General features: G+C 43.7%; 1 protein-coding gene across 4 annotated transcripts in view; it reads right to left on the bottom strand.

Moving 5' to 3' along the window:
- Window positions 1-613: 613 nt before the first annotated feature.
- TMEM248 (transmembrane protein 248) overlaps window positions 614-25,724 on the bottom strand; it is a 42,290-nt gene continuing 17,179 nt past the window's right edge. For 3 of the 4 annotated variants that reach the window (XM_019987656.2, XM_019987655.2, XM_070779993.1), the window contains 6 exons: window positions 11,863-12,039; window positions 8,604-8,889; window positions 6,847-6,997; window positions 5,663-5,846; window positions 4,176-4,319; window positions 614-3,331 (listed from right to left, as the gene is read on the bottom strand). In XM_019987656.2, the coding sequence (XP_019843215.2) occupies window positions 3,311-3,331; window positions 4,176-4,319; window positions 5,663-5,846; window positions 6,847-6,997; window positions 8,604-8,889; window positions 11,863-12,021 (945 nt within the window). In that variant the 5' untranslated portion in view covers window positions 12,022-12,039 and the 3' untranslated portion in view covers window positions 614-3,310. Of the gene's footprint in view, window positions 3,332-4,175; window positions 4,320-5,662; window positions 5,847-6,846; window positions 6,998-8,603; window positions 8,890-11,862; window positions 12,040-23,238; window positions 23,668-25,724 lie in introns of those variants that run through there. The other variant, XM_070779994.1, reaches the window with a different exon arrangement.

The raw sequence follows: 25,724 nt of genomic DNA, 5'->3' as shown, positions 1-25,724 counted from the left end.
GTTGTGCTCCGCCAGCTAGAGAGGGCAGGGCCGGGCGGAGGGGCAGACACGAGCGCCCACTGAGGCAGCCCGCTCCCAACTGGGCACCCGGAGGCCGACCCCTCCCTGCCTGGCACCATCGGGGACTGAGGAAGGGCAGACCCACAGAGCCCCAGCCTACCGGGAAAGGGGAAGAATTCACATCGGTGAACACACTGCCCTTCACAAATAGCTACAGGTAACTGCAGAGGATGCCTTTCCTGACAAAGCAGGGCTGGCCTGTGTGGTAGCTCTGTACTGGGGAGTCGGGGCTGGCTCCGGTACCTTGGGCGAGAGCACACGGAGAGCGAGTGGGACTGAGACGGTGTCTATAAATCCCGTCCCCGTTCAAATGCTCCTACCGCTCCTCCCGGGCAGGAGTTGGGCAGGACCGCGAGCACTCGTGGTCCGGCACACTAAGGTTCTGTAGTCTGGGGGAGAAGACCTGGGTGCTTGGGAGGAAACCCTGCCCGCCCCTCATCCTGACGACAGCTGACACTTAAGAACAGCTTGCAAAACACACCTACTGACTTATCGTGTATGTTCTTCCCTTAGAAAACACCCAGCAGACAGGAGGAAATGGAGACACAGCAAGTAAATTCAGACATTTTATTCTGGAAAGCACATGTGCACAGTTTCAACACAGAAAATTAACCTGGGAGTGAATGCCGGAACAGATCGGCTACCGACCATCATGCAGCAAGGTGAGTGACACGGACCCGCTGGCCCTCAGAGCCCCACAGTGCCTGCAGGAGGGTGAAAAACCAGGAGGCTGAACCCCTACACTGCCCGAGAGAACGTAACAGAAGTGGCAGGTTCCTAACGACGAGAAAAACTTACAAATAGAATCAAAACTGATTCAAGTCATACAGTGGAAGGACAAAAGGAAAAGGGAAAGAGATCAATATGATCTGAAACAACTGTTTTAATAGTAAGTTGCTGACCTTTTGTTGGACTCCGGTCCAAGATGCCTGAGGACGGGCCAGTGCTTCTGCACGGGGTCACCCCTGGAGGGGAGACAGGCCCTGTCTACGACCCTCTTCTCATCCTGAGGTCCCCCGCCCTCCCAGTGAGGGACAGCGGAGGACAGGGCCTTGTCTGTCAGTGCCCGGGTAGTAACGGGTCCTCTGGACTTGCTGAGGGTCGGTGGACCCAGCACCGCTGGCATCCCCAGCCTTCCTTTGTACACCTGACTGGGTTTCCGTAAGATCTGAGATCACCTGCGAGGGGAGAATGCTGGGTTTAAAGTGTGTTTGTGTCCTGGCCTCGTGACAAGTCATACTGTCCAGGCGTTTTTGGCACTTCCTTTCCTTGTGCCTAACAGAGTCTCTCCTCCCCTGCCAGCAGATGCCAGCCAGTCCCTGTAATTGACACAAGGGTCATTAATATTAGCAACAAGCTGGACCCAACGAACCAGTGAAACTGACTTTTTTCACCTGTCTTCCTTTTATATTACTCTGCCAGTTAATAATCTATTTCTGTAACTCTACTTCCTTGGGATTTTATTAATTCAGTAGCAGCTTCATCTAAAATCTGTTGGTCTTAATGATACTGATGTTTCTAAAGGCCAAGCAAATGGCTTTTTCTCAATCTCATCTTGTAAGTCTCAAAGTCTCTAAAGAGAAAACTAAATTAACTGATTAGCTTATGCATCAGGTAAGCAACTCATATCATTAAAAAAAAAACGGATAGACAAGTCTGATTATTGTGCTTGAAATGTACTAAAAGGGAAAAAAAAGTACTAACATATCAAGTTACTATGATGATTATTTTAATAACCTTCAGTAAAAGCCCACAAATGTTTTCCATTCAAAAATGCCTGGGATTTAAAAAAAAAAAAAACTTGGGATAAAATGTTCTAGGCCAATATATTTCAGACTGCAGGGCTGGTTCTAATTTAGAACTGACTACAGACCTGGAGTTAAGGGAAAGAAGTGCTGGCAGTCACGCCCAAGACTTAACTGCCCTTTTGCTCTATCACTGCTTGGGAGAACTCTCAGAAATCATTAATGACTGTGAGTCAGTAAGGCAAAAAGCTGTGAAGAAAAATGGTAATAACACAAGTGATAAAGGGCTAGAAAAGATGCACAACCATTTTAAAATGAAGATGGCTTGGAAGGAAAAAGGGATAAAAGAAGTAGATTATCAGAATGTTATAAGAAAAAAAAATGCTTTTGGTTTTCCTGATAAATGGCAAATCAGAATCATTTTCCCTCAGATTTCACAGCCAACGTTTTCTTAATGTTGTATCTATAAGTTGCCATTTCCTTCCAAGTATGTTAACTGCATAAAAATGAAACACCTCCCCATAAAACACCAGGGAAAGAAAAATCCACTCCCTCCTCAAAGAAAACAAGAAGCCCTTTCATGACTGTTAGACCGAACCAGCGCCCTCCCTCTCCTTACTGTCATCTGCACTGCAGAAAAGAGAACGGCTCGTTTTCACTCTAGAGCCATTTGTACTTCATTTTTGAAGCCCTTTGGAGTGAGGAAGCTGTTTCACCTTTTATACCGGAGGTAAGGGACAACAGAGAAGAAAAAGGACAGTGGAGCGCTCTGAGCCAGCTCAACTCAAACAAGACCAGGCTCCTCGCTGTCCACGTGGAAAATGAAACTTTGATCTTTACCAAGTAAGTGACTTTTAAGTATTTAACTTTTTACTCAAGATAAAAGCACAAGTCTCTAACTAGAGTAGTAGTAAAATGTGACTATTTTCTCTTCAAAGGGAAAAAGAGGGGGATAAAAAAAAACAACTTAGGTATGTTTCCTTGCAAGCAAAACAGAGAAAAAGGTATTATTGTTGTTACTATAATTATTAAGCCACAGACACATAAAATCCACAAACTGGATTGGGGTGGCTTTGGAAATGCAGTATCATATCAAAGGTGCAGACTGTTTTGAACATTCTGTACAGATCGGGCTGAACAAGAACCAAAGCAAACCTCCCCCACAGCAGTGACACGCCTCGGGCCCCCGGGAAAGACAGCACGGCCTGCTCCGGCAGCGAGGTCGCGAATCCTCTCCGGCGCCGTGTGGGCCATCCCGCTGAGTCCGCGGGTGAGGCTGAAGGGCTCCGGCGGCACCCAGTGCGAAGCACGTGCATCACTGGACCAATTTCTGAATGGACTTTTATAAATATATACAAATCAGTTACAGGCACTTGAAATGTCTTTGGCTGGAATAACCCAACATTGCAAGATAATGTATTCACAGAGTGTCCAGGCCCAGGCTGGCTTCAGCAGGCGATGATTATGGTTCTTTCAGTCTCTCTGGGAAAACGGCAGCTGTGGGATTAGGCGTCTGCCAGAGCCACCTAGGAGACAGCAAGACGGCCAACCAGTCACGCAGTGACGAGCAGGTAACTCAGCCCCACCAGCTCTCCTACTGGGGGCCTGGGCCCAGCCCCGAACCCAGGGAGCCACACGCATGCATCTGCCAGGCAGGGGAACGATTAAACGCTAAAAAGATCAAGCTCATCTAGGAGGTAATGAATAGAAATCAGCTGATCTCATGAAGTGCTGAGCTGAGATGGGGCCAAGTTTCAGCGCTCTGGGAAGTGACCAGCACACAGACCTCAGTGGAACGGAGGCAGCCCTCAGGGTTAGCTGTTCTCCAGTGGGGAACTTTTTTTTAAATACAGAATTTTTAAAGTCGTTTTTTTAAAAAATATTTTATTTGGCTGGACCAGGGCTCAATGGCAGCATTTGGGATCTAGTTCCCTGATCAGGGATCGAATACAGACCCCCTGCACTGGGAGTGCAGTCTGAGCCACTGGACTACCAGGGAAGTCCCCAGTACGTAATTTGTTAATGATCTAATTTTCATTTCGCTTGTTTTGTTTTTTGGCCACACGGTGTAGCCTGTGGCATCTTAGTTCCCTGACCAGGACGCTGGAAGGACAGAGTCCAGCAGCAGTTGGGACTTCCCCAGGAAAGTCCCTCCAGTGGGGATGTGAGAACGGTTTACCAAAGACTTGCGTATATGGTTGAAAATGCAACACCATATCATAGGCTGAGGGGCAATGGCTGCTGATAGACAGGAACTAATTTCCCTGGAGAAAAGGAATCACCCACAGTAAGTGGAAATAGGACTAACTGGGACTTTGGTACCCAGAGACCTCCAGAGCAGTCCTGGGCCAGACCCCACCCACCACTCACCTTCTCGGGACAGAATTCAGGATTGCTCTGACGCAGTTTGCTGGGTCTGCCTTTGATAACCGCGTAGCAAAACATCGTGATCACCATCACAAAGAGGAAGTAACTGGTGTGCATGAGGTGCAAGTTTATTAACGAGCGGTCATCCTAAACAAAGAGAACCAGCAGAGACATCCACACTGAGTCACTGAGATTTTAAGGCTGGCTGCCTGCCATCAGGGGGCACAACCTCTAGGCTTGCCTCAGCGTTCCTTCTCACATGGGAACAGAAGGTTCTCCTGTCTTCTCAACGAGGAAAGCCGGAGCTCGTGGTGTTCCAGACACCACCCACACCCTCCCTTCCTAAACCGGTACTCTGCTCAAACCCGCCCCCCCCCGCCGGAGCCTTTAACCCCTGCCCTTCCCTTTCTGTCTTCTTCTCACAGCCCTCAAGCTGCACAGCTGGCCCCCCAAAGTCTATGTTCCTAACCCCTTGCTACTCCTCCCCAGAGAGGCTGCGGCCTTTCCCCACGTCGACGAGCCCCTGGCTGCAAACGCCAGCCATGACTCACGCCTTTGAGCGCCACAGGCAACTGCCACCAGGCCCGGCCAGCTGTTGAGATCCCAGCCAGGCCTCAACTCCTGTTCCTTCTCACAGCTCCAGGCCTCCTCAGGCTCCATCCCATTTCATGTATCAGGGGGGTAGACCAGTCTTCCTGACACACTGCTTTACAAATTTCCTAAGCCCCAATGCAGGCAGTGCTGGCCTCCTCCTCCGAGATCTAAATGCCTCAGTGAGGCCCAAAGGGCCTTGGGGAACCTGGCCCCTGCCCACCGCACAGTCTCAGCTCCACTGCTCGCTCCTGCAGGCCCTGGTGTTCCAACGCCCACAACTTGATAAAAGTGAGACATAAGGAAAGAGAGGGACGAGGCAAAAAGAAAAGAAATCACCTGGCATGTGCTGACACAAGAGAAGAACATTTACAAAAATTCAGTGCAGTATTTTAAAAGTGGGCTCCAGTCTGAGGAGCAAACAAAACCGGCAAATCACCCACTAGCTCAGAGGACAGGGCCTCCCCCGTCTTCTCTTTGTAAAGTCAAAGCCCACCCAGGCATCAGTCTCCAGCCAGAGTCCTCTCCTGTTTACATCGGCCTCCCTGGATCCCACACCGTGCACTGCTCCTACCGCCACTAGCCACAGACACTTCAGCGAGGGGCGTGTGCAGGGGGAAGACGGACCAGCCTCCCCGGCAGCCCCTCTGAGTTAGGCACACAGCCGCAATCGATATACAACTGCTGCTGGACAAAGTGGAAAACGAAGAACAGAAGCAATCTCCTTACCCAAAGGGGTGGCGTGTTTCAGCAAGTCTCCAGCCTCCCCCAAGCTGGCCTCCCCACCCGGCTGGAGGTCGAGAATGGCAGGAGCTAAGCTAACCCAAGGAAGGAGGTAAGCGGGGTCTGCTCTAACAGCTGCTGGACACACACAGGCACACAGGCTTCCTCTCACTTACGTCTGGAACAATAACTGTAAGCTTGGGGTTTAAAGCATGGTAGACTTTTCCAATGGCCCCCTTGTAACACCAGAAAGGGTTGTAGTCTTGAGCGTATTTTGTGTTGGCATCCCTGGCCGTGGTGAAGATCTTATACCAGAGCGTGGCGTTGCTGTAGGTGTCAGGAACGCAGTGCGGCGGCTGTCTGCAGGAGAAGGGGGCGAGACACGGCGCTGAGCAGGGCCTCTTGTGGGGAAGGAGAAATCGGAGACAGCTGTATTTTCTTGAGATACGGCCTATTATGTTTTTAGTTCAGTGATTTTTTTTTTTAAATTAATAAACATGACAGAATAAGAACTAGGCACCGACACTTGAGAGTTTGGGTGTTAAGATTTTTGCTTTCGGAATTCAATCCTAGGTCCTCTCACCAGAAAGGAGTTGCTCCCTGTAAGCCCATTTTCTCACATAAGCTAAACTTGCAGTCACCACTGGCATTTCCACACAAACTTCTCCATCAGCTGTTACAACCAACAGCAAATAATGCTGAATTTGGCCTACAGACCTCCAAACATCTAAAACAGATTAATCCCAGGATAATTATTTTAAAAGGACTCACCCTAAGATCCTTAAATAGGCTGCGCCTTGTGTATTTCATGTACTTATAGATCATTACCTCCTTTACAGAGAAAGCAGAGGCAAGAACAGCCTTAAAGGCAAAGCAGTTAACACTGACAGGTGCTCAAAAAAAAAAAAAAAATGAAGCAGAAGTTTCAGCAACAGTAACTATTTCATGGAAAATAAGGTTCAATTTATACTATCAATTTAAAATATAACTCTTCCTGGATAATAGAAATGAACAAAAAACTGTTCAGAAGCCGTCATTATGGGTCATTCTGGTCACAGGATCAGCTCTTACGCATCCTTCCTGTGGCTTCTTCTACCAACAGGAAAGGGAGTCTAAAACCTGCCAACAACCAGATGCCTTTACAACCTGACTGAAACACTAGCCCTCTGGTATTTATATGCGAGTTCTACCTCAGAAAAGCAAATTAAACTGAAATAATCCTAGAGACAAGTCCCAGCGAGGACAATTCTACAAGGTAACGTGACACCAGCTGTCCTGAGAATCTGCTGCTAAAGCATCCCAGTCAAGTTCATGGTAAACAGCTCCTCACATACATCCGTGGGGGTCAGGGAGCACTTACACGGTGACGGGGAACACGCCGGGGTGAGCTGTGAGGGTCATGCAGGCTGTGAACACCACCTGCTCACAATGCCCGTGAAGGGCACAGTCGTCCGAGCTCCAGGATGTGGGCAGGGTGAAGGTAATGTTTATCTCCTCCTGGGCTTCCCTGCCTGGAAAGAGAAATCAGTGTTTTGGTAAATAAGGCAAGAAATCATACATTTATGATTCTCTGGGATTTGACTGAATCCTGAAATCAAACCCACCCAGGAATCCCATCAACCCAAGGAGGTGGGACCCCTGCCTTTGCGGGGTTTCGGGAATAACAGTGGTTGTTCCGAGCCAGACTCTGAGGCCTGCTCACCGGGCAGACCCATGATGTGGCAAACACAGCCAGGCCGCTTTCGGCCACCGCCTGGAGAGGCCACACCAGGGCCTGGCCATGCCTGGGTGGGAAGGCTGGGGCTGCATGAGTCCTCCCCATTGGCACAGCATGTGTATTACTTCACTTAGTGGACCACTATCCCATGAACAAGACCAAAGAAGTGTTACTGTAACCCTTTCACATATGAGCAGACTGAGGATCAGCAGGTCAGACTCAAGAAAGGTCATGGGACAGGTGAGGGAAAAAGTACAAATGAACACCAAGGTATCAAACATCATAGCAAAAGAAAAGGGTCCACCCACTATGTGGAAAACCCAGCCGTTGCCCTTACCGCCTTACACGGGAATGCCTCTCACCAGGAGCAGCCAGTAGGGGCTGCCAGGCACTCCCTTTAAGGACTTTAAAAGGTTCTTGGTAACCAAAGATGATTCTTCTGAGGCCCAAGTCTCTGACACAAAGCCCCTCCTGATTATTCCAGCTTCCACTACTTCTTCAACCTTCTCCTGATTCACCTACAGTCTGTCACGGGTTTAGTACTAGTCCAAGGGCAGCGCTCAATGTCCCACAGGTGTTTAATATTGTTTAACAAGCATTTATACAGCATTTCCTGTCTGCCAGGAACTACTCTTAAGTGCTTGATGAATATTAACTTACGTTATGCTTGTCTCTTTCATATCCCAAAATTGCAGACAGGAGACCAGATCTTGGGCTTTTTCTAATTCCTATCATTTAGCCCAGTGCATTCCAAAAAAACTTAAGACTAACAGCAATATCTGTAGTATGTACTGAAAACTCCAACATGATGAAACAGAATTTAAGCAATCTGTGTTTAACAGACTCACAGATACAGAGAACAGACCTGTGCTTGCCTCTGCTAATCCCCAACTCCCAACCCTCCCCTCCCCTCCAGACTACTGGATAGAACTGATAGACAACCAGGTCCTACTGCACAGAACAGGAAACCACATTCAGTACTGGGACAACCGTAATGGAAAAGAAGATGATGAAGTGTGTGTGTATAACTGAGTCACCTTGCTGTACAGCAGAAATTAACACGACATTGTAAACCAACGATACTTCAATAAAACTTTAAAAATACAAATAAAAAATGTGTATTTAAAAATGTTAAGACCATAAATGGGCCTTATAGTTTCTTCCCAGTCTCCCACTTATAAGCCTTCATTGAGCACCTACTGCATACCAAGCACTTGAGTAAGTGAAGATGTAGTAGAAAGGCTTCCTCCCTGACTTTGTTGGTTCAAACTCGACAAAAGGGAAGACACGCACAAAGACTAAGCAACCGTCTGAGGAGGGACACCGGACACTCTCATACTCTGTGTGGTAACAGCTGTGGCCAGAGAGAGCCTGGGGGAGCTGGCTGCCACTCAACGTACCCGAGAGTCCGATCTGATGCCCGAGGATGGTGGAGTACAGATGGGTGACGTTGCGCGAGTACCCGCCGAAGGGTTTGAGTGGGTCCAGGGTGAGGGTGATGGCTACTGAGATGTTCACTGGGCCCGCATCCTCCAGGGGCTGTGGGGACTGCGTGGACGTCCTGGCCTGGCCGCTGGTCACTGTGCTTTCCGGAGCTGTGGTGTCGTTTGTGAGATGTTTTAACGTTTCATTCTCTGAGACACACAAGTCCAAGTCATTAAACCGCAGGAGAAAAGTATTCCAGTCCTTTGGTAAAACGGAAGAGAAGCAAGGGTGAGACGTCTGAGAGCGCCGCCGGCACAGTGGCACAGTCACAGCCCGCCGTGTGGCGTCACGCAGCAGCGCAACTGTGCCTCCGAGTCAGTGCTTCAGAATGACGCTGAGAGTACAGCCCGCAGCTTCCTGCGCGGGCAGAACTGTGGAATTCCAAACACTCTCACACTCAAAATCTAAAGTATGAACTCTTCATTGGCATGACTATTAAATATGCTGAGTTGAAACAACTCAGGAAAATATGTGAAGAGAAAAAAGGATATTATACTTACAGAAAATCATCTAGCCTCAGAATCAAATTTGAAAAGACGGCTTAGGACTTCCCTGGTAGTCCAGTGGCTAAAACTCTGGGCTCCCAATGCAGGGGGCCCAGGTTCGATCCCTGGTCAGGGAACTAGATCCCACATGCCTCAACTAGGACTCAGCGCAACCAAATAAATAAATATATTAAAAAAAAAAAAAAAGAAAAGACGGCTTGAACAAAAGTAGTAAAACATTCAAAGTATTAATCTAAACTCATTTAGCAGTTACAATGAGTTATTTTTATCATTTCATTTTTAATCGGAGGCTAATTGCTTTGCCATGTTGTGCTGGTTTCTGCCATACAAAAGTGTGAATGAGTCCTCAGTATACATATGTCTCCTCCTTCCTAAACCTCCCTCTCACACCCCCCACCCCTCTGGGTACCATTAGCTATTTTTTAAAAATTAAGGCTGCCTTAAAATATTTTCTTAAAAGGTCACTTTTCTACACCGAGCTCTCTCTATTGAGAACATGAAACTGCAGTAAATACTCACCCTGATGTTAATACTTTCTCCCCCTCGTCATGGACCCTGGGTGCCACTTTAGGACAGAAACAATTTCAAAAGGGAGGAGAAAACATGTTCTCATGCTTCTCTTTATATCTGTACTGATGGTTTAAACTATAAACAGTTTTAAAACGGATACCAACATAATAAATTATCCACCAGGGTGTTTTTTCATTTGAGCAGAAACTCAAAGATGAACTCAGGCTAGAATGGCAACAACAAATCAACCTAGGCTGTTGCACACAACTCCTTCCTCCCAAGTAACATTCTCTACAGAAAGCTGCCACATGTGAAGACAAGCCAAACGACACATCCACTAGCTCTAACGTTAATTACAAATGCCATTCAGGTAATTCCCGAGCGGGCAGGTCCACCTTTACAGCCCAGTTTATCAGTACTGGACATTCAGTAAGAGGGCAACCAGCGATTTCAAATTACATTCTCCCTACACCTGAAAACTCAGCAGACCATTCAAGAACATTAGAACTGAGAATGAACATTCTAGTCTCGCCCCTTCATATTCCAGACATGAGCAAACTGAGACCCAGAGCAAAGTGGGGACTCTCCAACTCCAGCTGAGGTGAGAGCAGCAGAATCAGAATTAAGTTTTCTGATTCACAGTCCCAAACTTTCCTATATACCCAGGCTCTTCATTTGAAAATAAAATCCCTAAATTAAATCATAAAGTTCTGCAGCATCCTGCAGCTCTGCTTTCCTGCAGAGCTCGAGTCCATTTTGAACAGTTGGCCAAGGCCAAGGTCGGGCTCCATTCTGCTTATCAAGGGCTAATTATCCAGGCTACATCTTAACCTCTGGCCCCGGCTGAGCATTCAACATGGACTTGAGCTTGGAGGGAGAGCAATGCCAGGATGCTGCAGAACTTTGGTTAGACTAGAATGTTCATTTTCAGCCCTAAAGACTCAGGCGGGGTCAGAAAAGGGAGATTTAAGCCAGCCAGTACGTCTCCTGGTAAGAAACTCTTTGGTAGCGTTTAGTGGGAGAAGTAGCTCAAGCTTGTTGCTCTGTGTCAGAGAAGGTGGTTCCTCTTGCCAAGATCATCTATAATCCAGAATGGCGCAGAGCACAGGAGTGAGCGCCATCCCCATGCCACTGAGCGGAGCTCTGCTCCATCACGAGCCGCACACACTGTGACAGGAACGCAATCCCGCCCCCGCCCCCATCCCCACCCAGGAACACACCCAAGAAGGAAAAGTTCAGGGGGCACTCACAGAAGCTACTAGAATGGAAACTAAGTTGTCCCAAAGGGAACTTATCCACCAGGAAATTCACCATATCAGTGGTTCAGCATAATGTAAACTTACTAACAGGTATACTGTCATTCACCTCTATTAAACATTATTAACTATTGTTTTCTGATATGCAAGAACATGCTTTTGGGGGTGGGGAGGGGAGCTCTGTGCTGCATGGCTTGTGGGATCTTAGCTCTCCGACCAAAGACTGAACCCAGGCCCTTGGCAGTCAAATCACTGAGTCAACCGTTGGACCCCTAGAGAATTTCCAAAAACATAAAATCTGTATTATGACTGTTCAAAAACTACTATATACCTAGTTTAGCAATTAAAGAGCAATGCCCAAATAATTAATTTAAACTGACCAAAAAATGAATCTGTAAGGCAAGTTTGTAGATAACTAAAGTTTTCCTTGATAAGAGAAATGTATTTGGAAATAAAATCCTGCTTTCTAATATTTTATAATTCTTTCTTCCCAATTAAAAGGCTTTTAGTATAGTATAAAACTCCATGACAATATATGGTTTTAAAATAAATGCTTATGGTTTTTTAAAATTGCAATTAGCTAATTTAATGTGAATAGCAAAAAGTTCTCAAACTTCTTGACACATTGTACAAATACACTTTCTAAAATACATGCTTCATTGCTGAAACAGTCTCACTAAAGCTGGTAGCATTATTTAAATCAGTAACTATCTGACTAGGTTATTTCCTACCAAAGTGAGTCACTGCAAGATGGAAGACCAAAAATTCTCAATAAATATGACTCCTTCTCACTGGGATAAATAAGTCACAAACCAAAGAAAGGCATGTGGAGAGCCAAAAGGTGTTTCCCCACCCTACCAAGGCCTAGCCTGTCTGAGAGGAGAACTGAGAATTTACTGTACCTCTGCCATTTCTGGTGACTTGATCTCCTTGATTTTGAAGAAATAGCCCAAGGTCAGGAAAGCTATTGCCATGGCGCTGACACTGATCATAAACACCACCAAGGGGGGCCGGCTGCTGATGTACAGCTTCAGGTTCTCCAGGGGGTTGATGTTGAACATTATTCTGATCAGCTCCACCTGAAAGGAATTCATCAGAATCACTGACAGACTCGCCGAAAGAAAACCTATGACTCACTTGTTTCTTTAATGGGGTTGGTGGGTGAGGAGGTCACGCGTTATTGAACTTGAGAACTGTTTGATCATAAATCCATTCAAAGACTAGAAGGGGGAAAAAAACCAAACACTAAATATTAACTGTCATTATTTCCAAATGGTAGGATTTTGAAAGACAGACATTCTTTTGGTTGGAATTTTCTTAATTATTCTTTAAGGAACATTTGCTACCTCCACGTTACTTAAGAAATCAGGTAAGTAGGTCACTGATACGACACAAATACATGCCAACATGTACAAAAATAAGCTGAGGGTGCTCTCATTTCCTACCACTGAAGAGTGGAATTCTACTTATTCAACGTTCCATCCTGTTCACCACCACGCTCCTGCCCGTTCCAGCACCTGGCAGAGAGCAGGCACTCAACAAATACTGAATTTTATCACTCTCCTGCTTAAAGCTGAGCCTTCCTGTCAAGGCCCACAGGGTGTCATGATCCAGAAGCCCCGCCAGCCGCAGTACCTCCATCTCCACCAACATTCCCTCCCCCATTCACTGGGCGCTGGCCACACTCATCTTTCTCAGGAGCAGCTCTCAATTTCTACAGGGAAGTCGGCTGAGACTTAGAGACGGATGGTCCTGAATCTGCACATCAGTCTGGGGAGTGCCACCGCTTTACCAATATTTGTCTTCCAGTCCACGAACCTGGGGTGCCTCTGCACTGATTTATGTTCTCTTTCATTTATTTCAGTATTTTGCAGTTTTCAAAGCACAGGTTTGCACTCCTTTTGCTAAACTTATTCCTATTTTGTCCTTGGAATTTTTGAACATATCCTACCTGAAGGCTTTTACCTCTGCCTAGAGTCCTTCCCCCCTTAAACTTCCACATACTTGCTCTTCTTCAAAAGCAGGTCTCTGCTCAGTAGTCAGCTCCTCAGAGAGCCCCTCCGTGACTACCCTCCACCCCCGATCTCCCAGAACCCTGCCTCAATTCCTTTCACACTGTTCAGTTAAATTTCTACTTGTTTACAGTCTTATCATCCATCTTTCGTGACTCCATGAGAGCAGAGACCCTGCCCATCTTGTTCACTGCTACAGCCCGGCTCCTGGCCCCGAGAACAGCAGAGGTACATAATAAGTTCTTGTATGTATGATCAGGCTACAATACTAAAATCTATTTTTAAAATATGTGCCAGCTTTTAAAGTTGAGAGAGAAAAAGACGCATCAACAGCACCTCAGAACAAAGAGCAACCACTTGCAACAAGCCAGGCTGTGTACCTGTCTGTTTTCACAAGGCTTTGACTCAACCTTCTGTTTTTGAGACACAATCTGTTGACCCAGTCCACTGGGTTTGGCTGCTGTACACGATGCAACTGTATCACAGGTGAGTTACCTCGGGTTCTTCCCACTGGGTCACTCACAGAGGACGCCACAGCAGGCACAAGAGTGGTTCTAACACCAACAGGTAGGCCCATCTGCAACCTGACTGTCAGACTCTGAGGAAGTCGTCCCAGTTTATACTCCTCTCCCCAGCCCCCCACCTGCAAGGAAAGCACTCGCTCCATTTTCCAACATTCATGCCAATATTTGATATTCTACGTGAAACCGTATCTCACCATTATTTTAAATTACATCTCCCTGAAAAGAAGAGTATCTTTTTACTTCTTTATCAGCCATATAGATTCTTCCTAGGTGAACTGCCTGAATCTTTGGCCATTCACCAGTAGGATGTTTGTCTATGTCTTATTAACATTCAAAGGTTTTTTGTTTTTGGATATTTTAAACACTGGACCTTTTTTCCAATTTTTTCTAAACATTATATATAACTACTCCAAGTCTGTGGGTTTTCCTTAAATATGGTTTACAGCATTTTTGGCCCTATGACAGGTTCTTAATTTTTTTAAGGGCTTTATTAAGATAAAATTCGCACACCATGTAATCCACTCATTTAAAGTATACAATTCAATTCACAGATTGGAAAACCATCACCATAATCAATTTTCAAACATTTTCATCATTTTCTAAAGAAACCTCATATCCTCTAGCAGTAAACATCTATTTGGGTCCACTTTCTTTTTCAACAGTTTTTTGTTGTTTTTTTTTTTAATTTTCTCTTAATCATCTTGTTGGATTGATTCAAAGATAATTTATGCAGCTACCATTGACAGTATCTTCTAAAAATGATGTTTTCCATTGTTATTAGTTTATATAACAGCAATAGACTTTTGTACATTGATCTCAAGTCCAGACACTTTGCTACAATCTTTCAAATTCAAATTAGACTGTAGCTTCTCTTGACAGTAACTCCACAAGCAGTAACAGTGTTTCTTTCCAACCCTTGTTTCATCTTTTTTCTTTCTCTTACTACTTTGACTAGAACCTTCAGTGAAATGAACAGAAAGGCAATAACAGGAATCCTTGCCTCATTCCTGACTTTAAAGGAAATGCTTCTAACACTTCACTAATAAATGTGGTATATGTTAAAGACTTCTGAAAGAAATTCCTCATCAGGTTAAGGAAGCACCCTCTATTTCATGTTTGCAAAGAGAATTTCATTATAACTGTTACATTTTAATGAATGCTTTATCTGCAACCTCTGAACAATTTTTCTCCTTTAATCTGTTAACATGAACTATGCTCATTGATTTTTTTTCACAACAATTTGTGTTCCTTGAATAAATTTAATATAATAATGATCTTTTAAAACTATATTGCTGACTTATGTTTGCTAAATTTTACTCTGAATTTCCACATATATTCACAAGTGAGATAAAAATAATTATAAGCCAAAATCATTCTCTCCTTGGCTATATATACTCCCTGACTAGTATGGTTAGGTCATTCTAATATCATAGGATTAACTAACTGTGTTCACTCATCTATTTTCTAGAAAAACATATATATTTGCTTCTTTCTCTGGGAAGCTTGATAAAGTGAAAATCACTCAGTCGTGTCCAACTCTTTGCAACCCCATGGATTATACAGCCCTATTCTTTAGCCAGAATACTGGAGTGGGGAGCTTTTCCCTTCCCCAGGGGATCTTCCCAACCCAGGGATCGAACCCAGGTCTCCTGTCTTGCAGGTGGATTCTTTACCAGCTGAGCCACAAGGGAAGCCCCAAAGTTTGATAGACCTTGACCAAAAAAATCTGGACTGAAGTTTTTTTTAGTTTTGTATTTTGACGGGCTGTCTTAACTACTTATTCCTGCTTTAAAAATAAGTTGGACTTCGCTGGTGGTCCAGTGGTTGGAATCTGCCTGCCAATGAAGGGGACGCAGGTTCGATCCCTGGTCTGGGAAGATTCCACATGCCTTGGGACGACAAAACCCATGTGCCACAACTATTTGAACCCATGTGCTGCAACTGCTGAAGCCCTCACACCCTAGAGCCCCTGTTCTGAACAAGAAGCCCTCGCACCAAAACTAGAGTAGCCTCTGCTCACTGCATTTAGAGAAAGCCCGCTCACAGCAACAGAGACCCAGCACAGCCAAAAATAAATAAATATTTTTTTTAAAAATCTGTATCTTCTATTTCTAGTAATTTTGATAAGACATATTATTCTAGGAAACTGCACATTATATTGGTTTTTAACATTTCTGGCACAGTATTATCTTGTGATTTGTCCAATTTTTACTTGTGAAAATATTAGTCACTCAGTCATGTCTGATTCTTTACGACCCCATGGACTGCAGCCTGCCAGGCTCCCATGTTCATGGGATTCTCCAGGCAAGAATACTGGAGTGGGTAGCCATTCCCTTCTCCAGTGGATCTTTCTGATCCAGGGATTGAACCCGAGTCTCCTGCAATGCAGACAGATTCTGTTCTGTCTGAGCCACCAGGGAAGCCAGTATTATCTGGTGATTTGTTCAATTTTTACTTGTAGTCCTGTTCTTTTTCATTACAAATGTTGTGATGTGTTTGTCTTCTCTCTCCTTTTAATCAGTCTTACCAGAGCTATATTGTATTTGTGTTTTCAAAAAAAGCAGTATTTGGGTTTATAGATTATATCTAGATAATTTCTTTTCTTTTTCAGTACTTTCTACATTAAAAAAAAATTATTTTTCAGCACTGGCCTTCTTTGGCTTAGCTCAGCTTGGTTTTTCTAACCTCTGCAGTTGGAATCTTATCTCAGATTTTTTTATTCTTTTTTAGTGGAAGCATTTCAAAATGTAAACTTTCCTCAACATACTCCTCGTTTAGCTGTATGACTTTCCCTCACCACTATCACCAAACTAATCCATCAGCAAATCTTGTGGATTTTCTTCCCAAAATGTTATCTCAGGTCTACCTGCTCTGCCCCATCTTCTTAGGATGATGGAGACTGACCACTGCATCAGTCCTCCACATGTCCCACAGCCCTAAGACCTCTATATCCAAGTGCCCACTGACTATCCCTGTACTTAATATATTCTACAACATGTTGAAAACTGAACTAACCTGCATTCCTGCCCAATCTGACCCTTCCTCCTGTATTCCCATCTCAACGTAGACCTTTGGAAAACATCCTAGACTACTGCTGCCCCATACCCAAGCAACTACTAAGAGCTAAGATTCTATTTCTTCAACATCTCTTACTTCTGACTCTTCTTTTCCATACTCCTCTGATATTCCCCTTAGTTCAGGCCCTCATCATCTTCACTTGCAGCTATTGCTAAGAGTCTCAACTGGATCTTCTTACTATGGGTCAAATAATTCATCTTCCTGTCAGTGGCTTTTTTCAAATGCAAATCTAATCTTGTCACTGCTTCATTACCTCAGAGCTCCAAATGACCTAGGGATAAAGTCCAAGTTCCTTATAATCACCATAAACTACGTCTTGTCTGCTTAATGGTTTGACTGACTGCCTACAATTCCTAGAACACATTAGACAACACTACAGTTGCAGGCCTCTGAGTCCACAGGTCCTCCTGACTGTCATACGCCATTTCTCACTACTTCAACTCCCCTCTTTCAAGTTCCGGCTGAAGGGTTACCTCATCCTATGAAACATTTCCCACCCCTAGCAGTCCCTCAGGGAGAAGTGACTTTCACCTTATGTCCCCAGTATACGCCAAAAATTTCTCACACAGAATGAAATACCTCACTGCAGCTGCCTGTGCACATGTCTACCTTCCCAACCAAGCTGTAAGCCTCTTGCTGGGAGACACAACATCTTACTGTCTCTACTTTATCAATATCTAAACACAAAGTAGGTAATTTTAAAATATAAGTTTATTAAATGAATCAAATGAGTCCAGACTTACACTGAAAAATAAATTAGTAATTTCAGTAAGATTGCAGAATACGAGGCTAATATACAAAAGCCAATTGCTCTTCTAGGTTCCAACAGGAACGACTCAGTATCATTTACATTAGCACTCCCCTTGCCACATACTTAAGGATAAATCTAACAAATATGTACAAGATCTATATGAGGAAAACTTGACTTCCCTGGTGGCTCAGACGGTAAAGCGTCTGTCTACGATGCGGGAGACCTGGGTTCAATCCCTGGGTTGGGAAGATCCCTTGGAGAAGGAAATGGCAATCCACGCCAGTACTATTGCCTGGAAAAGCCCATGGACAGAAGAGCCTGGTAGGCTACAGTCCATGGGGTCGCAAAGAGTTGGACACGACTGAGCGACTTCACGTACACGTTCAAAACTCTCATGAACAAAATCAAAGAACTAAATAAATGGAGCGATATTTCATGTTCGTCAATACAATGATTCAGTATGTCAAGATGTCAGTTCCTCCCAACTTGACCTACAGATTCAACACAATCCCAATCAAAATCCCAGCAAACTATTTTATGGGTATCAACAAACTTCCTCTACAGTTTATATGGAGAGGTAAAAAACCAAAACAGTTAATACTGAAGGAGAACAAAGTGGGAGGGCTGACTCTACTTGACTTCAAGACTTACTATAAAGCTAAGTAGTCAAGAGGTGTGGTAGTGGCAAAAGAACAACTGTATCAGCGAAACAGAACACAGAACTCAGACACAGACCAACGTAAAGACAGGCAGCTGGTCTCTGACAAAGGACCAAAGTCAACACAAGGACGCAGAGACAAGTCTTCCAACAAATAATGCTGGAACAACTGGACATATGCACGCCAAAAAAGATGAATCTAGGCACAGACCCGGGGACGGCAATGGCACCCCACTCCAGTACTCTTGCCTGGAAAATCCCATGGATGGAGGAGCCTGGTGGGCTGCAGTCCATGGGGTCTCGAAGAGTCGGACACGACTGAGCGACTTCACTTTCACTTTTCACTTTCATGCACTGGAGAAGGAAATGGCAACCCACTCCAGTGTTCTTGCCTGGAGAATCCCAGGGACAGGGCAGCCTGGTGGGCTGCCATCTGTGGGGTCGCACAGAGTCGGACATGACTGAAGCAACTTGGCAGCAGCAGCAGAAGGCACAGACCTTACACTCTTAACAAAAGCGAACTCAAAATGGATCATAGACCGTACAGTAAATGCAAAACTACAAAACTTCTAGAAGGTACACTGGGAAAACCCTGAGTTTGGTGATGACTTTTTAGATAAGGATATCAAAAGCACCATTCATGAAAAAAGGAAGTGGTAAGTTAGACTTCATTAAAATGAAGGATTTTTGCTCTACAAAAGACACTGTCAAGAGAATAAGAAGACAAGCACAGATTGGGATAAAATATTTGCAGAAGACACCTGATAAAGGACTGTTCTCCAAAACATGCAAAGAACTATAAAAACTCAACAATGAGAAAATAAACAACACAATTTAAAAATTAGCCAATGTGCTTAACAGACATTTCAACAAAGATTTTTCAGGTGGCAAATAAACATATGAAAAGATGCTCCCACATCATATACCATCAGGAAATGCAAATTAAAACAAGGTACCAGGACACATTTATTAGTAAGGCCAAAACTCACAACACTGCCAATACCAAATACTGTCAAGGATGCTGAGCAATAGAACTCTCTATTCACTAAATAGGCTTCAAACCACAAATGTTGGCAAGGATGTAGAAAAGGGAACTCTAGTAAACTGCTGGTGGGAATGTAAATTGATGCAGTCATTATGGAAAACAGTACAGAAGTTCCTCAAAAAACTAAAAATAGAACTACCAATATGATCCACCAATTCCACTCCTGGGTATATATCTGGGTATATATTATTACAAAAATAATAATTAAAAAAGATACATGCACCCCAGTGTTCACAGCAGCACTGTTTACAACAGCCAGGACATGGAAGCAACCTATGTCCTAAGTGTCCATCAACAGATGAATGAATAAAAGAAGATATTCCATATGCGTATAATGGATTAGTACTCAGCCATAAAAAAGAATGAATCTTGACACTTGCAACAACACAGGTGGACCTGGAGGGTCTTATATTTAGTGAAATAAGTCAGAGAAAGACAAATACTGCATTTTATCACTTATAGGTACAATCTAAAAAATGAAACAAACAAATGAATATAACAAAACTGAAACAGACTCACAGATACACCAAACTAGTGGTTTCCAGTGGGAAGAGAGAAGGGGAGAGGAGCAAAATAGCAGGAGAGGGTTAAGAGGGACAAAGCACCATCTATAAATAAGCTACAAAGAGGTAGTGGACACTATTAGGGGATACAGCCAATATTTTATAAGACTTCTAAAGAGAGTATAATCTATAAAAGTATTAAATCACTATGTTGTACACCTGAAACTAATATTGTAAATCAACTATACTTCAATTAAAAAATAAAATATTAGTAGGTTTCAGAAACAAAAATGTCAACAGTAAATTAGAGCTCCATTTATTAAGAAAACAATGAAATCTGAATTGCATATAAAATAATTAGGACTATTCACTATGTGGAACTACAATAATGAAATATTTAGAAAAACAAAAAAAATTTGAATTCCCTTCTAAAGCTATCATTAAAACCGCATCACTCTAGAAAATAAACACACATATATATAAACACACATATACATATAAACATGTATATATATCTCAACATAAATAACCACAAATTAGCAAGCAATGTCAACATACACCAATTTAATTAGAGCAAGTTCCAGAGGAGGCCTATTGGATTCACTTAAAAAGTAAAAGCATTTTTTGTTTTTTTTAGTGAAATTATTAAAAGTCCAAATACTTCATCAAGTTAAAATTCCTTTCCACCATTCACAAGTGTTTTCAAAGATGAATTAACAAGGGCTAAACAAATTTATTTCCCCTGCAAAGAATTACAAGAAAAGTTCTGTCTTCCTCTCAACAGTAAATGTCTCACTTTTAATTAAAAATAAGTTAAGCTCTACAGGGAGGAGAAAGCACACCAGCTGACCTCTCCTACACTCATGCATCCCACCCCCAATCGGAGATGTTCACCAGGATAACGATAAGAACTGACCTGGGCTGTGGACCTGCCTCCCTGCAAAGCCTAGGGAGGTAGGGCACACAGAACACAGTCAAGAGCCAACTTCACAAGTGTGAGTGCCCACAACCAAAGTCCATCGATTCGGGACCCGGAGCTCTGAGACGAGTTTAAGGACAACACTGAACAGCAGGCTGCAGCTTTTTAAGTAAGCAAAAGGCAATGCTGAGATTATCCTAGGGTTAACTCCAGCAACCCGCAAGTTAGGAGATCTTAAAAAGGGGGAGAGAAGAGGCTGTTACAAGCTTTCTGGAGACCAGCCTGGCGGTACATGCCCACAGCACCAAAGCTCAGCACACTCTCCTGTGATTCTGCCTCTGACAAGTTAACCTGAGAAAACCCTCACTGCTGAAAACAAAGACTTAACTACTATGACAGTCTTCTCAGGAGTATATACAATTTTAAGAACTGGAAAACCAGATATCTAACAATAGTAGGGAAGTGGTTAAAGCCCCAGTAGGAAAACTATGTAGCCATTAACACAGATCTAAAACACACAAAATGAGGTTATTTCAGGTTTTTAAAGTATGAGAGCTACACAAGCACCAATATGAAAAAAAAACACATAACACACCCTCACATGTAAACAAGGGTGGTTACTTTTAGGTGGTGAGATTTTATGTCTTTCTTTAACATTTCCATCACGAGAATGTATTTCTTTTATAATAATTTCTAACTAAAATTTATAAATGACTGTCAATTGACCCTGCTGGTCTCCTGGTCCAAATAAAATTTCATTAAACCTTAATTCCATTCATTCTCTTCATTAATAAAGGCAATAAACAAGAAAGAAAATTTGTTAAACCCACCTAGAGAAAAAAAAAAACACAAAACAGAAAACAGGACAGTTGTTTAATATGTCCTTGTGCTAAAGAAAGGCAAAGCCTTTCTTGTGGCGATCTGTGTTTGGATTGATGAGAAACCAAAACTAAAATCAGAACATTGACTACAAACTAAAATCAGAACATGGACTAGACTCCTCCAGACAGCCCGGTGCTGCGTGCTCCCAGGGCAGGTGGTGCAAAGCTTCCCCAAACAAGCGTGGGCTCCTCCACTGGGGCAGAGGCTGGGAGAGCCTGGGGTTGGGGTGGGGTGACCTTGAGCTAAATGGGTGCCCAGGATGGTGAAGGGTCCTACAAGGCATAGAAGAGTGTCAAGGAGGAGGAAGTATCAGCCAAATATTGCTAAGAAGTGACCCAGCATTAGCAGTAACAAAAGAAAGGGTCTCTGAGCTTCCTGGTGTTTTAAAAAGTACTCAGGTGAACTTGAGCTTGCATAAACACAATCCTCCACCTGGAGAGATCACTGGGGATCCCTGAAACCTCACTCTGGCTGGGGGGAATCAGATGGTAAAGAGATGATAACAGGGGGACCCCACTGGTTCAAATGAGAGGGAGGCAGGGCCGTGGGGGTCACGAGAAGTGAGGAAACCAACACATCCACAGGCAGAGAGCGAGCCGGTGAAAGAGGAAGGCCTCCCGAGGGAACAGCGAAGGCAGAAATAGATAAGTTAGCAATTATGATATTTTATTGGAAAGGAAGTAAATTAACACTCGTCATGCCGATACACGAGTCCTCTGTGCATCTCTCTGCCCCTCTCCACAGCCCACGTACTTTAAAGTATACCACATGGCGACTCGTTCCAGTTTAAAACTAGAATCTCTGCACAGGATGGGGATTCCACACTCCCAGATACTTCCTAAACGGTTCCTGACTTCTTTTAAGTTACACTAAACCACTACTCGTGACCCAGATCAAAAAGTTCACTTCACATGAACAATAAAACCACCATTTTATTAAACTGAATTTTTGACCTTAGGCTAAATGAGAAATTCCTTAAAACTCTTTTATAAAGTCACACCCTTTTCAAAGTTCTGAGGAGACTAGGAGTCAGGGAAGTGGTGGAAGAACCCACAGGGGGACTATACAGGGAGGGTGAGGGAGGCAAGCTTGTTCTAACGCCCACTGTGGGAAATATGCTGGTCTTATGCTAAGAGAAAAGGCCAGGCAGTCACCTTGATGTGGGAGAGGCTCATTCTGAGTGTAAAAATTAAAGTAGCCTTCTCAAATATCCTGTGATGTTTAAGACAGTCAAAGGGTTTTAAGGCTGGTTGCTATAAACCCTAAGGCTAATATAGAACATTAATGGATGCGATGCCGGATTATCCAAGACTCAGTAGAGATGAGGACACAGGCTCATCTCAAAGAAACGCTGGGCAGTCTCAACACCCAGCTCTCCAGCACTGAAAAATCACCTCCCTCCCCCACAAAAAAGTGAATGCAGATGGAAAAGACCCTCAGAGAAGCAAATGCAGAGCAATAAAGTCTAAGAAAAACGTCAAGGTCTCCACAAAGGTCTGGACGCTGAAGCCGAGGTCTGGGTCTCGGTCCTTATTACCTCCCGGTGGCAATGGACGCCAAGGGCGACCCCACCTTCCAGCTGCCAGGACCTCCCTCTCCTGGCTGCTCTTCCTTCTCACTCTTCTTCAAAACTTGGGGGTCCCCCCGGGCTCCAGCTGGGCCTCTGTTCAAGGTGGACACACTCATTCACAGCTTCCTGTCAATTTCACCTACTTCCTCACTCCAGATGGAAATATCCATCTACTGGAACATTCCACGGAGAGGACCCACAGGCACCTCGAACCACCCGTCAAGGTCAAAGCCTATCCAAAGTCTCCACATCAGCTTCTCCTCGTAAAGAAAGACAGCTCTCTACCCAGGACCCCTGCCAGCCATTCGGGACTCTCTCCTACACCCCAGCAGTTACCGGTTACCAGCCCCGCTGCTCCCACGGCTGCAGTGTCTCTCAACAGTGGCTTTTCTCCAGCCCCACTGCCTCCTTCAGCCCAACTGAACTCCAAACGCATCCTGCTCCTGTGGGCTCTCATTTCTGTGACGCTCTCTGCACACCTCCCTCGGGCAAGGCCTGGCGCTGGGAAGGTGCTCAACAGTAACATCTAACATTACCACCCACTTTGATGAGTGAAGCACGATGTTCTAAGAGTTTTGCACATATTTTATCCTCTTGACATCTGTACTTTACAGATGAGGGAATTCAGGCATAAGGAAGTGGCTAAGCTGCCCGAAGTCCTAAATGAACGTGGATTCAAGTCCCGTCAGACTCCAGAGCCTGGACATTAACCAAGTGCTCCAGTGCCTCCCAGGAGATGGTGAATACAGAGTCCACCCCATCAAGTGAGATACACACTGAGTAGCAGTCATACAATTTTGCAATTAAGACATCAATAGTGATATAAGTAGAAACCTCTCCCATTAGGGGTTAAGGATCATTTTTAATAGCCACCATTTAACATGTGCGGGGCCAGGCTCTATGCCAAGTGCTTTACATACATATTTCCTAATCCTCACAACACTGCCAAGTAAATATGCCTATCCTCACTTTACCCAAGAGGAAACTGAAATCAAAAGGGGTTAATTTATACAAGGTTGTATTACAAAAAGTCACAGGAAGTACTCAATTGAGATTCTGACTTAATCCACCTGACCTCAAAACCTGTGCTATCACAACACCAGGGTTGATAAGTAGGTTTCAAGTCAAATGCCTGACAGGAGGAAAAAAATTCACATACCACGGATAGTGTATTTTAGCTGACTTCAATATGAGCACAATTAAGATGGACTTTTTCTGAAGTTTAAAACGGTTACCTTGTTTCCCATCTCTTTAGCAAGGCAACTCCCACTTCAGCACCTTTACTAGGGTATAAAGCAAAGATGAGTGGAATCTCCTGCCAATAGTTTCTTATTTCTTAATCTAATACAACTTACAAGGCAGAAGAGACTCTCAAAAACTTGTTTCACTCAACAAGTTTAAATGATCAAAAGGGAAATAACAGAAAGCATAAAGGTTCAGTTGCTACATGTGCATTTTAGGCAATGACAGTACTCAAATAAAGACAAAAGGAAAACAATGTGGGCTGATATAATTTCATGACTTATTTTCCAAAATTCAGACTGGCTGTATTTCTACTTACTTGTAACTACTTAATGCATCGTTCCGTTTTCAAAATCATGACATAAAATCATGGGAATTTCCAACATGATCCCTCTTTTTAACAAATAAATTCATCTTAGTCCCAAAATTGAAAATAACTCATCTCTTTGTTCTTAGTTTTTTAACTGCTGACCTACTTAAAAACCAAACTGAAAGTATCTTTGGATTGAGATGTAATGATTTGGGGTTTAATTAACAGATACTTAAGAAAACAAATCATGAGTGATGACAAGATTAAATGAACACAACATGGAATCATAACATCTGAACACAGTATCAAGACTGGGATATGTTCTGAAAACAGCATTTTAAAACAAACAGCCCAAAATGGCAAATGCCAGCACCATCAGACACTGCTCTACAGTCCCCAGGTTTATAATTATACACAGAAAGAGTGCATACCTCTGGTATGGAAAAGATAATTTAAGGATTTCTACATTTACCAAACAAATCCTAAATGGAAATTTAATTTGCTAAAAACTCTTATCATCTTTCCTCCATTACCTTTTTTTCATTTTAATTGGAATGTCTCAGTGAAAAAAAATTTTTTAACTTTTCTTAAAAAATTCTAAAGCCCTCTCACAAGTCAGTATCACTCTGTAGCAGGTTAACAGTGACAAAAACATCCCGTAGATCTGCCATCCCTGTTAGGACCACTCTTTTTCAGACACTTGACTGTAACAAGGAGGAGACAGAGCAGTGGGGAGAGAGGGAAGAAGAGTCAAAAAGGAGGAGTAAAAAGTTAAGCTGGTCCCTAGTATGTTTAACGAAAAGCTACGGCTGAAGCCAGTGAGGTCCTAAGACTAATCATAACATTCCAGGGCAATTACATGGTGGTGTCCTGTTTGAACAGCCTCAACAGTTCTTCAACAACTGGGTAATAGAAACAAACATCTCTGTGAAGTGAACTAAGTGTCATTAAAAACACTCAGGTGATGGCTAAAAGTCTGCCATTTATCACTCGGCTGAAGCCAGAGTGGCAGAGATGTTACTAGATCTGTGCTCCTGCAAACTAAACACAGGCACATAAACCACTCGAGGACAGCACATTTAATTTCCTGATTGTTAATACCAGACGGAATTACAATCAGCATCTTTTTTCATTGTCTTTAAAATGAGTTAAGCACTGCTTCGTGTCATTGGCTGTTTAACAAAAGAAGACACATACATCAAATGCAAACAGTTCTCTAACCCAGAAAACCACCAGAAGTCAGACTCGGTAGCCTGTGTTTTTCTGAAGC

The sequence above is a fragment of the Bos indicus genome, chromosome 25 (assembly GCF_029378745.1).
Source record: "Bos indicus isolate NIAB-ARS_2022 breed Sahiwal x Tharparkar chromosome 25, NIAB-ARS_B.indTharparkar_mat_pri_1.0, whole genome shotgun sequence".
NCBI lineage: Eukaryota > Metazoa > Chordata > Mammalia > Artiodactyla > Bovidae > Bos > Bos indicus.
The sequence above is the reverse complement of the archived record's forward strand: the minus strand, read 5'-3'. Positions and strand labels throughout refer to the sequence as shown.